This window comes from Copadichromis virginalis, linkage group LG12, assembly GCF_057382275.1.
Source record: "Copadichromis virginalis isolate Kocher_CV1m ecotype Utaka linkage group LG12, C_Virginalis_male_GT1.1, whole genome shotgun sequence".
Taxonomy (NCBI): domain Eukaryota; kingdom Metazoa; phylum Chordata; class Actinopteri; order Cichliformes; family Cichlidae; genus Copadichromis; species Copadichromis virginalis.
The window spans coordinates 5070220-5082666 of NC_140629.1; the positions used below are offsets into that span (position 1 = coordinate 5070220).

Here is a 12447-nt window from a genome sequence, read left to right on the forward strand (position 1 = left end):
TACATGTACACCTAAGGAAAATACTCAATACTGAGTACCATTTTCATTTTATCATTAGCTGTAGCCACTACCTGCTACCTAATGATAACAAGTGGCTAATCAAGCTGCTAACCCTTGATTAGCTGCTTGATAACAAGTGGCTAATCAAGTGTGGCTTAAGTAGAAGTACAGCTACTTCTACTAATAGTGTTAAAAATACTCTGGTGAAAGCACCAATTCAACTTTACTTAAGTAAGAGTGAAAAAGTACAAGCTCTGAAATATATTCGGTGTAAAAAGTAGCTCGCTTGTATTGTTTACAAGGCTTCTATGTATTATTTTTCCCTCTATTTATGTTCAAATCACTTTAATGTCGTGAGGACATGCAGTGACTTTCCCCTAAAGTAATGAGCCTGTTTTGAAAGTGTAAGGAGTAGAAAGTCAAAAGTTACGGATTAAAAAGCAAAACGTTGTCAGAAAAATAACAGACAACTTTTTTCAAGTACACATAGAGTCCTAAAAAATTCTACTTAAGTACTGTAACAAAGTATTTGCACTTTGTTATTTTCCACAATGCTAATAGTTAAGTTGTTTAAATATTAATAGTCAATATTCTCTTAATATTTAAGTAAAATTATAATATTTATAGTTTTTATCTATTTCTCCAAGATAAAGTATTACATTAAGTATTTTGGTCATACCAGCAAATTTATAATGAAAAGCACACAGTTTTAATATTTGAAGCTTCCTTGATTGATATTATTCAGACTATTAGTTTTAAAAGAAAGATTTAAAGACAAGGAAGTGATACAATAAAACATGAAACATCTAACAATCAACATATTATTGATGTCTTTTTGACCAAATATTCCTCATCGTAGTACTGAAAACGATCTGCTAGGAAGTGACTCATCTCTTCCCCTCTTCTGACCTCATCGGTCTTTACTCAGCCAGGAACCCAACCAGCAACAACAGGAAGAAGGTGAAATAGGATGCGGCTAATGTACATACAGTCTACTGTATATGATATGAACCAAGAGTTCCTACAGCCCTATACGAGAAGACGCGCACGGCTGATGGAGACACATTCAACATGAGTGGTGCTGTCACTTACCCAGAGGCAGTAAGGAGTGAGACAACATGACCACATGTACAACACAGCTCTCTGCCCGGTGCCCATCTCCGCTCTGCTGCACTCACCAGCCTCAGACCCTCACACTTAAACCAGTGATGTCACCACCCTACTATTACTTCATGTCTCTGAGTCTATGGTGAATACAATTTGAGGAAAGTAGTCATTTCAGATGTCCAGCAACGCCCACATATTTGGCTTTAAACACTATCTGTGATATTTTACATATGCTAAACATCTTAACTAGATTTAAGAATCTGCCTATGGGTTTTTTTATCATTACTAAATACTTTTTTTTTTTTAAAGTCATGCTCCTGCATATAAGCCTTAGTATTTGTGTTAATGATGCTCTGCTCATATTCTGATGCTGAATGTTGACATGTTGAATTCTTGCTACCTTGAATAAAATATCACTACTGAGTAGAAATATTGAATTTATTAACAAACAGAAAAAATGATCCAGAACTGAGCAATTGTGTAATTTTATCATTATCATTTCTTACTTTTGAGTAAGAAGAAAATGACAGAGCTTTTGATTTGATGCCGTTTTGTCTAAAGTGAAATTAAACTGGATGACAGTGAGTTTTAGAGCCAATAATGATGAATACATTGTTAGCTGGAGCCTTATTCCAGTGTAATATTCCGTTTTATTACTTTTGGAAAGCTTTATTTTTACACCAATTCACTGACAAAATGAGCAGCGACGGCAAATATTCTCATTATTAGTTAGAAATCTGTATTAACACAAGCAGCAGGTTTGTGTAGTGTCTGTGGCCTACTGACAGAGACAAATGCATTCAGACTGTACGATTTTTTAGAACTATTTTTAACAATTTAAAAATCTAATCTAATTCAGCGGTTCTTCTACTATGTGTAAAGTTGTCTGAGCTAAAATGTAAATCTGTGCACTTTTTTATTTACATAGGGTCATTTGAAAAGCTTTTTTTTCAAACAAGCACTGGAAATGGCAACAAGGAGTAATTCAGATACCCAGAACACTTGACTCTTGCAAACTAAAACACAACCACTAGATGGTGGTAATGACCTTGACCTTTGTGGTGACTTAATCTGATCTCCCTGTGTAATGTTAAGGCACAACAGACTGTACTTCAACCTGAGCCTACAATTACAGTGTCAGTGACAAAGCGCAACCTGAACCCAACCCTGTATCGTTAATAAACACTGTCCACCCTTAAATGTAATAATAATATGAGTGTGCATGTAATTTGTAGAGTCGATAACATGCAGACACATTTGTTTACATGTTTAAAAATATAAAACCAGAATAACCACCTTGAAGTTGCTTCCACCAACCAGTCAAGCAGCAGCTTACATTGATGTCTGTCCACATTTCACCGCCAATCTTTTGAAATCAAAACATTTTGTCTTACTAGACATTTTTGTTAAATTTAGCATACAAATTAGGCAAAATTTCTAGAGTTATGGCCAAAAAGGTGTTTTATGAGGTCAAAGAGACCTTTGATCACCAAAAATCCCAATAAGTGCATCCCTGAAACTAAAAAAAATCTTTTGTTTTTGAACAAATCCCATCAAGTCTTCCAAGAAATATCAACTACATATACAGACAGCATTATCACTCCCAGCAAAAGCTATTCCATTCACAGTGGTATAAAAACAGAGGTGAACTACAAGTTTATAACCAAATATAACTTCTAACCAATCAAAATCAAGTAGCAAGGTTACACAAATACCTGCAGAACACATAATCATTACATGCCATTTCACTTCACAGGTTTCTCTGAGCCCTGCTGTCAGGTTTCTGATAAATCAGCAGTGAAAATCTTTACTTAATCATTTGTCTGATCCAAACCTGACGTACAGGCCTGAGAAGGTGTTTGAGCACCACTTCCCTAGAATGTAATGTGGGATGGGCAGAGGTGAGTCTAGGACGTCCATGCTTTCAACATTAGTCACTAGCTCTTTACTATGTGAGGCCAGCAGCATTTTCATGTCAAGTGAGCAAGCTGCATTCCAATACAGTCTTCAGTGCATGAGGCACCGCATACTACGCTCTCTGTTTCCACAGAGCTGAGTGAAAACAGTCATTTGTAATAAAATGGTGCAGAAAATGAGCAGCAGCCTGACTCACCCTGCTCTGCAGGTCCTGCTCTCTGTGGGCGCTGCGACTCCTCATCCTGGAAGGGCTTCCATCCACAGAACTACCTGCAGGAACCGATCGTCGTGACACACTCCGAGACCGCAATCTGTTCAACTCCTGAGCAGCATAGAGGACCCAAAGTGAACACCGCGATCCAACTGCATCACCTCATAACAGTAAAAAGCTGCTCATTGTCATGCTGGAAGCTGGACAGAATAAAGTGAACTTCAGTCCACTCACGTTTAAACACTGCTTAGGTGTCAGTTTGTTACTTTCTTGTGAAGTGTGACTGTAATTTGGCCACGTTTTTGTAAGGAGTGTGGCTAACTGGAACTAACAACAAATTGATTTTTGTTTCTAAAACCAAAACATGTTATGGTTTATAATGTAATAATTAGCATGCATGGCCATGTCTACATCATTATGATCTAGACATGGCCTGAGGAATCAGCTTTTTTGCTTTAACCCATTCTTGTGAACACAGTATCTCAGGAGCACCTAAAATATGGGACTCAAGAAATGCAAGTGATAATAATTCAGTGGTGAAAGGTTAAATGTTGCCCCCACAGTCACAAATACCTTTTGTCACAAACACCTAATGCGTTTAACTTTAATTACTTCAAAGTCTTCACTACATGTATTATATGAGTCTGAACAGACACAGATACACTGCAATCTAACTGGATGCAAGAGGCATCTTACTACATTATAGTTGTAAATACTTTATATCAAATCTAAGTACTCCTTAGATATCTTGCAGACATGAGGATAATACTAAGGAATCATGAAAGAGAAGCAGCAGTGCTGAATCAATATTCCTTTTTTCACTTGAATTTCATTTGCATTTTTCTTGATGGTGACACAGCCTGTTGTAGTTATTAAGAAGCAAGAATTAGACTAATTTAGCCACTACGTCACTTAGCTCGACTACAATATGGCAACTCAGCTGGAGCCTCTTTTCTCCAACCAATTTAATCAGGGAATGATGGCACACAAATTAATGCACGCTAAAAATAAAACAATATTAAAAAGAATTTTGCGTATGCTTTTGCTTTCGGAACTTGGTGAGCTTTTAAAATGACAGGGTGAAGAATATATGATACCACCTACATCATGAGAAGCTATATTTATGTTTTAGATGGTTTGTACGTCTACAAGAACAGATTGTTCTGTAAGATATCACAAAATGACCTGTATTTTCACAAGACTGCATGTCTCTGTGTGATAATCTGACTCCATCTGCACTGACAAACTAAGAAAATGACAACCTGATTTCTACAATAATCACAAAATAAAGTGTGGTAGAAAGGGGGGCGGGTAGTTCATTGGCACCTCTGGAACTGATCAATTGATTTATGTCACTCACCTTGGACCCCTGTGATCTCCTCTGGCCCTGTGCTTCTCCCCTGATCTTCTGTGGCTGTAGCTCTCTGGGCAACCAGATCTGCTCTGCAGGAGTGATGGTGGGGAGTCCACCTGGGGAGTTCACACTTTTAACCTCTGAACCAGGAAAAGGGCCCAAAGGGGGTGGCTCATCCAGGAAAGCAGACCAAGGCCTTTGTTGAGTTGGGATGCGTTCCCCATGATCGAGAAGGAGCTGTTCTGGACTGTGTTTGTTGGCGTGTTTTCTAGATTCAGCCTTAGGCTGGTCCACAGACATCTCAACTGACCGCAGCTCCCAGGGGTCCTGAGGAGGCGTCGTCCATACTGGGTTTGAGAAACCTACTGAAGTCTGTGATGGTATCTTCCAGCTAACGTCACTTTCAGATGTAGGCTGTAATTTACCCCCAAAGTCAGCATTTAGTCCCTGCATTCCCAATGAAGGAAACAAGTCATTATTAGAGGAGAGCTGAGCTTGAGATGTAAAGGAGTCTATGTCAAGAATGTTAGGCTTGTAAGGCTCCTTCCAGCGGGTTGCAGCATCGCTGCGCTGAGAAGTAGACTTAGACACTGGTTCATTTCTGAGCACAGAGTCCAGATCAAGAATTTTGGGTTTCAGACGTGATGGCTCCAAGTTTAGCCTCTCTTGCTCCTCTTTTTTCTGCTTCTCTTTTAGTCGCTGTCTCTCTGCTTCTTGTTGCTTGGCTATGACTCGCATCCGTTCTGCTTCCTCCCTTTCCATCTTTTCCCTCAGTCTGTGTTTCTCAAACTCCGCAATTTGTTGTCTTTCCCTCGCTGCCTGCTTTTGCTTTTCAAATTCCAGGAGCTGTAATCTCTCAAGCTCTTTAAGTCTCTCTACATCCTCCTTCCTCTTCCTTTCCTTCTCCAGTTCCTGTTGTCTCAGCTTCTGGGTTTCTAATTCCTGTCTCTCAATGTCTAGTTGCCTCTGTTTCTCAAGCTCCTGAAATTGTTGTCTTTCCCTCGCTGCCTGCTTTTGCTTTTCAAATTCCAAGAGCTGTAATCTCTCAAGCTCTTTAAGTCTCTCTACATCCTCCTTCCTCTTCCTTTCCTTCTCCAGTTCCTGTTGTCTCAGCTTCTGGTTTTCTAATTTCTGTCGCTCAATGTCTAGTTGCCTCAGTTTTTCAAGCTCCTGAAGTTGTTGTCTCTCCCTCTCTGCCTGTTTTTGTTTTTCAAACTCCAGGAGCTGTAATCTTTCCAGCTCTTTAAGTCTCTCTACATCCTCCTTCCTTTCCTTCTCCAGTTCCTGTTGTCTCAGCTTCTGGTTTTCTAATTTCTGTCGCTCAATGTCTAGTTGCCTCAGTTTTTCGAGCTCCTGAAGTTGTTGTCTCTCCCTCTCTGCCTGTTTTTGTTTTTCAAACTCCAAGAGCTGTAATCTTTCCAGCTCTTTGAGTCTCTCTACATCCTCCTTCCTCTTCCTTTCCTTCTCCAGTTCCTGTTGCTCATTGTCTAGCTGTCTCTGTATCTCCCTTTCTAAATCTTGTTGTCGCCGTTTCTCCAGCTCCCTCTGTATCTCTTTCTGACGCTCCTTCTCCATCTCCTTTTCTCTTTCCCGCTCTTTTTCAAGCTCTTTTATTCTTAACATTTCTTGCTCTAATGCGATCTGTCTCATCTTGTCTGCCTCTTCTTTTTCCTTTTTTTCTTTTAGCTGCTGCATTTCCTTTTCTTTCTGCTTCTGTCTTTGAAGCTCTAAGAGCTGCAGTCGCTCTAACTGTTTTAGCCGCTCTTCCTCCTTTTGTTTTTGCTGTTCCTTTTCACGCTGTCTCTCCTTTTGTCTCTCTAGTTCTTGCCTTTTTTCTTTCTCAAGTTTCCTTTGCTTCTCTCTTTCAAGTCTCTGTTTCTCCTCTAATTCTTGTGCTTTCTCAAGCGCAATCTGTTTCTGCCTTTCCAGGACACGTTGTTTCTCCTCAAATTCTTGTTTCTCCTTTTCAAATGACTTACATCTTTGCCTTTCAAATTCTCTTTGCATCTCCCACTCTTTCATTCGTGTAAATTCTAAATGTGCTTGTTTCTCCATTTCCAGCTGTGTCTGTTTTTCACCTTCAATTTCTTTTATCTTAGTCCTGTGCCTTTCTTTCTCCTTCCTTTGCTCCCTTTTCTTTTCAGCTTCTAGCCTTTCCTCTTTACTCTGTCCATCTGAGGCTAAACTGCTCTCCCTGGGTGACTTGTGGCTTCTTATCATCAAATCTTTAACTTGCTCTTGCGATGGAGTTGTTTTTCCAAAAGGATCATCGTTTAAAGACGGGCTCCCCCTTACTGGAAGACTCTTCCCTTGAGGGCCACTAAGGAGAGAAATCCCTAAGAAGTCATCAAAGGGGCTAGTCATGTCCCCAGTGTTTGTCCCTGCACCCCCAAGAGAAACTGGCTCCTGTATTTGTCCGGTTAAAGCAAAGTAGGTTGCCTTGGGTTTTGCCATTTCGTCTGCCTGCAGCATCTTCAAGCGTTTAGGTGCTGCAGACACTTCTTCCTGTTCTGCCACTCTTTGTCTCTCCTTGTCTTTATCTAAAGCCACTTGTCCTTCCCTTTGTGATTCCTTTAGCATCCCTGTCTCCATATCTACGTCTTGGTCGAGACCTGTAGTGGTCCACTTCTGTAAGGCTCCTATCCTCAGATATCGTGGCTGTGTTTGAGGCATCAAAGGTGCCAAAGGTGGCTGTTCTTGTGCAGGACTGGTCCATTCTGGAAGAGGCCTGCTCCCTTCTGAGCGTCTGGAACGGAGGGTCATGGCTTTATCCTCCCACTGAGCTGATGGGACGCTCACACTCACTGCCCGACTCTTTTCGACAGCCTGCACTGTGTCAAAGGCATGTAATACGGGTTGAAAACATGATGGCGATAAAGGCTGGCTGTAGTTAGCGGTGACTGAAGCCCCGTTATATTCAGTAACTGTTCTATCGAATGGAGACGTGCTGCTGAGCAAATCCTTGGCCGTGTCAACAGATGAGCCATCATCCATCAACACCACGCTGTGCCTCTCCACGACATTATCAAACAAGGATGCTCGCACCGTTTGGACTCCACTGCCTGCACCAATTTCCTTGGAAACAGCAACAAACGTCTGTCCTGCTTCAGGCCCTTCAGGCGTGGAGACCTTTTTGAGCTGCTCTTGGGAATCTTTTAAATCCAAAAATGTCTTCTGGTCACTGGGAGTGATAGCTGATTCTTCAGCCTGGGAAAATTAAGAGATATACTGAGAATTCTTAAGTTCATGCTCACAACTTACTGCCTAGTTATGGAACTGATAAGCTATTACAGAATTTCTTTCAGCTGGAATCTTCTGAAGGAACTAAAAGCTTTTTTAAAAAGTTATGAATTTAGGTACCATTTACTGCTATAAAACCATAAGCCAGAATAAATGGGACTTGGCAATGGAACATTCAACAGTACAGCACACAGAGGAGTTCGAGAGAACAATTGGCAGGGCACAAACAGCATCCTCTTCTACGTAGGGCTCATTGGGTGTGGTGCAGAGGTGGTAATCAAAGTCTCTCAGCATTGACCTTTCCTATTTGATCTCTTCTTTGTGTGTTTCATAACTGGCAGTCACTGGGGATGTTTAATGTATCAGCAGTATTAGGTTTCACAGCTTTGCATGTCTATGGCAGCAATTCATTTTACTGTAATGTCCTATTTCTTTGAAAGAAATTTCCTCATGAATGCAGAGGCGCTTTGGTCCACTGGAAATGCAAGTGCTTTTCAACAGGTAAATAAAGATGAATTTCCCAGTCGTGTATACAGTTATAGAGTACCTATAGCTCTAAAGCGTGAGTTGAATTTGTGTCTCCCTACTTCACTTCTAGTTTAAACTGCGTCAGAGGCTTCACCTCTATTTGCACACTGCTCATTCTCCTGTGCTTCTTTTGTATTTTCCGTCTTTATGTTATATTGCATGGGTTTCAATCAAACAGGAAATGGTAACAAACACACTAAAATCAAACTCTGCTGAGCAACACCATATGAAAAACTTTCCAAGCACCACACGGTGACAGTTTCTCATTGTTACCCTCATTTGCCTGTTAAACACAGACCGAGCCCAACAGAAACCAGTTCCTACAAAGCTCACGCCCTCTCTTACCCTCTTCTGAGGATCTTTGCTGATGTAATGACGGTCCTCTGCCTCAGTGAGGGAAACAGGGTCAGGTGACCTCTCGGCTGAAAACCTATTGAACATACATCACACAAGACAAAAGCCATGCATGACAGTGGAACACAGAACAAAAAGCAAAGCACATGGACAGCATGAGCAGCTCTTACCTTTTGGTTAGGTCAAGGGGCAAGGGACGGGGCTTCAGTGCTGGTTTAAGGACAGGGCTCTGAGTCGGTGTTGTATCCTCTGTCAGCTGCTTGATGAGCTGTTTAACACCAACTGCTGGTTCACCTTCAGGGGTTGGCTGCAATGGAGAACGAAGATCTGAACCATGGCCGGTGGCAGCTACCCCAGGAGAAGATGGCAAATCGAGCAAAAGACTTATTCGCGACTTGACGCTAACCCTGCGCTTGTCTTCATCGGTCTCTTTTGCAGCCATTTCTTCTTTGTTTTTGTTGCTTTGGTCTGAGAGGATAGGATTACAGACATCATCAGTACTTTGTGGTGTGGTACTCGTAAAGGTTTTATCTTCCTCTTTGCTTTGTGGTAGTGCTTTTCCCTCTGGAGTGTTGTCTACTGTATTTCCTTCAGGAAATTTCCGGTGCAGTGAAAGACCAATAGACCCAAATTTGGAAGTGAGATCAGCTGAAAGGGGTCGTCTCCCAGCCGAGCGAGGAGCAGGAACCGGGGTCTCCGTCTTCGTTGTACTGCCGGGGAAAATGGCTGATACAGGTCTGGGCTTGGAGCCTCTAGGATGTGGTCGCAGAGGCACAGATGTTTCAGGCTGAGCCTTTTCTTTTCCTTCATTTTCTTCCCCTGCATCAAGAAGAAAGCCCATGGACTTTGCTCTAGTAAGGGAGGTTCCAACTTTACCTTGTGCATTGTGGCCTTTTTCGTCTTCTTTTTTAGTGGTTCCAGACCACTCTGCTGCTGGTAGTTTTTTAAAGCTCTTTGAGTAGGCCAAGCTTGATGTTGAGGGTTTCTGCCTCTGTGCTGGCACAGGAGGAGGGGTGGGTCTGCTAGGGCCTCCAGTGTCATGTGGAGGAGCTGGTTTAAATGGCTGGGCTACTAGCTTTGTTGTCTGTCCAGTGTTCAACTTAGTGGGTGATCGAAAGGAGGTAGAGGCAGGACGGTTGGGGTTGGTTAAAAGTGGTCTGGGTTTGCTGCTGGAAACCGGCTGCTGTGGTTTTGGATTGCTTGGAAGCTCTGGTTTGTATCCAGCAAGGCGAGTGGACTCAGGTCTGGGTTTAGTTTGAGGCTTTGGGGCAAGTATGGGCTTAATTGTAGGATTTTTCTCCACAGAAAAAGGTTTGGGAGTAAGTCGCGGCTTGGCGCTTGGGGCAGGCTTGTTTGGTTCAGCTGCGATGAGCTGCGGCTGATTGGCAGACGGGATGTCAATGAGGCTCTTATTGCTGGAGTCTGTCAGGGGAGTCAGGTGATGTCGTCCTCCTGCCACTGTCCTTCCTACCTCCGTAGTCTGAACCTCCACCTGAGCAGCCATCCTGTTGAACAACACCTTTTGTTAAGCATACAGATAAAATACCCCATCAGAGAGAAAATAAAAAATAATATTACTTACTGAGATCCTCAACAAAAAAGTACCTGCACAAAATCTAAAAATGTAAGGATTTAAACAATCCCCTAATCTAGCCGTTACTATAAACTTGGGAGTGCCTGATATTCCATCACAAGTTTATTGTTCAAAAGTCTTGAGCCATCTTTATTTAAAATTTTCTATGAAAACAATTGAAGTCATTTATTGAAATGTAAAAAAAAAAAAAAAAAACCACAGGCAGAAGTCTCTCAAGCTTTCTTGTAATTTCTTATAAATCTTCAGAAACAGTTCTCCAGGTTTCTTGAAGGACATTCAAAGCTCGTCTTTGGATTTTGGCTGCATTTTGTTCTGTTCTCTATCGAGAGGATTTGACACTGCTTCAATAATGTTGAAGTCTGGGCTCTGGGGAGGCCAATGCATGACTGATAGAAAAACCCAAAGTAGAACACTATCCATGTAAGGTGTAAGCGCAGAAGCGGTGTGTTTGGGATCACTATCATGTTGAAAATCAGGTTTGTTGTCAAGTTGTCTGACATGTGAAGACACAAAACTGGTTCATATGAGTTACAGGCAGCTTTTGTTACTCTTAAATGATTCATAGGTCAGTGCTGATGCAAAAAAAAAAAAAAAAAAAATTGAGGAAATCATTCTTTGGAAAATACAAAGCACTAGACTGAAAATTAGTGAAAAAGCAGCCAAAGTCCAAAGAAGAACTTTGAAATACCTTCAACAAAAACTACTGCTTTAAAAAAAATAAAAAAATAAAGTCTAACTCATTGCAAGCAAAATCTAAAGAACTGATGAGTGGCTCAAGACTTTTGCACAGTAATGTATATTATTTTGCCAAAGGTTATTGATTGTTAGGTTAAAGCAGGACATATTTAGTGCTAAAAAAGAGCGGACACCAATAAAAGGTGAGTGTTTGTCTTGTACATTTACACGACACAGGTCATTTAATAATGGCTTAGCACACAGCAGCACAGGTGGGACTAATAACATCAACTTTGATTATGATGCATTGAACATTCACGCTTCCATGAGCCCAAAAGCAGTATCACTGTGCCTGTGCTTTTTCTGCAGTGACATATGAAAATGCCTGATGTGAAAAAAGCAGCAGCCGTGTCAGAGAAAAGTTACAACATATTTCCAATGGCTATTTAAATGTATTTTATTGTATTTTAAGACACGTTAAACATTAGTTTATCTACTTAATGTTTTGATTTAAATGTTTTAATGTTACTTGTACTTAAAACCTGTAACCTGCACAATTGTTGCCTTTGTTTGACCTGTTGGTCGACTCTAACAACTGACATTAACGTTATCTCCTTGGCTGTCGTTATCAGTGCAATCAAACTAGCTTGTAAAATGTGTGTGACTAAGTTGAGATACTGGTGTAGTGGTGATCAGGACTGCATACTTTTCATGTGGCAACTGACACAAGGAGGAACCGGACAACTGTACAATGTCATTGTTTTTTGCTTCAGGTTTTAACACACGCACATCATTCTTAGGCAGTAAATGGGAGATTCCAGTGCAAACTCACACCAGACCACCATCCATCAAACATTCAGCTCCACCCCTAATGAACTTCTGCATGTCTATTTTGAAATGCTTATTCAGTCAAAAGGAGGTTTAGTGATAAATATGAGATGACTAAAGATCGACTTACTAATCTCTGACACAATATGCTGGTAAACAGCTTTATCTGTTGTTATAAAGCAATAATGAAGATAGAAAAGAGCACAAAGGCCCTTTAAGAAACTCCTTCTCCACATCTGATAATGCTTTCCACGTGTTGTGCTGAGTTACTCTGCTATGCAGAAACTGAATTTTCTTTTTATATAAATAATGGCACGCTTGATCAAAATCCTGAATATAATATCCTACCTGACCAGATGTCAACCGTCTGCTGTAGAGCTCGAGCTTCTCTTGTAACCGAGTCGTGATGTCATATCACACGGGAGGAAGGAGTCGAAGGAGCCTAAGAGATACACACTTTGCGTCATCAAAGCAGACAGGCTGTTCACTAGTTAAGACTGTCGTGCTGAAGGCTACGGTAGAGAAATCACAGCAGGGATACAACAGGGCGGTCCAAATGCGTTGCTGTGGTGTTCTCACGCCTTCAAAAAGCAGCAAATAGATGATATGTTTTCACTGACACAGACTTCAGTAAACACA

The 12447-nt window shown here is 41.2% G+C and overlaps 1 protein-coding gene across 2 annotated transcripts in view; it reads right to left on the reverse strand.

Moving 5' to 3' along the window:
- The window catches only part of LOC146696343 (uncharacterized), a 29422-nt gene that overhangs the window by 15104 nt on the left and 1871 nt on the right, over positions 1 to 12447 (reverse strand). For both annotated transcript variants that reach the window (XM_085474449.1, XM_085474450.1), the window contains exons 2-6: positions 12157 to 12250; positions 8882 to 10216; positions 8703 to 8787; positions 4596 to 7796; positions 3221 to 3346 (exon numbers count right to left, since the gene is read on the reverse strand). In XM_085474449.1, coding sequence (XP_085330575.1) covers positions 3221 to 3346; positions 4596 to 7796; positions 8703 to 8787; positions 8882 to 10215 — 4746 coding nt within the window. In that variant the 5' untranslated portion in view covers position 10216; positions 12157 to 12250. The remainder of the gene's footprint in view (positions 1 to 3220; positions 3347 to 4595; positions 7797 to 8702; positions 8788 to 8881; positions 10217 to 12156; positions 12251 to 12447) is intronic.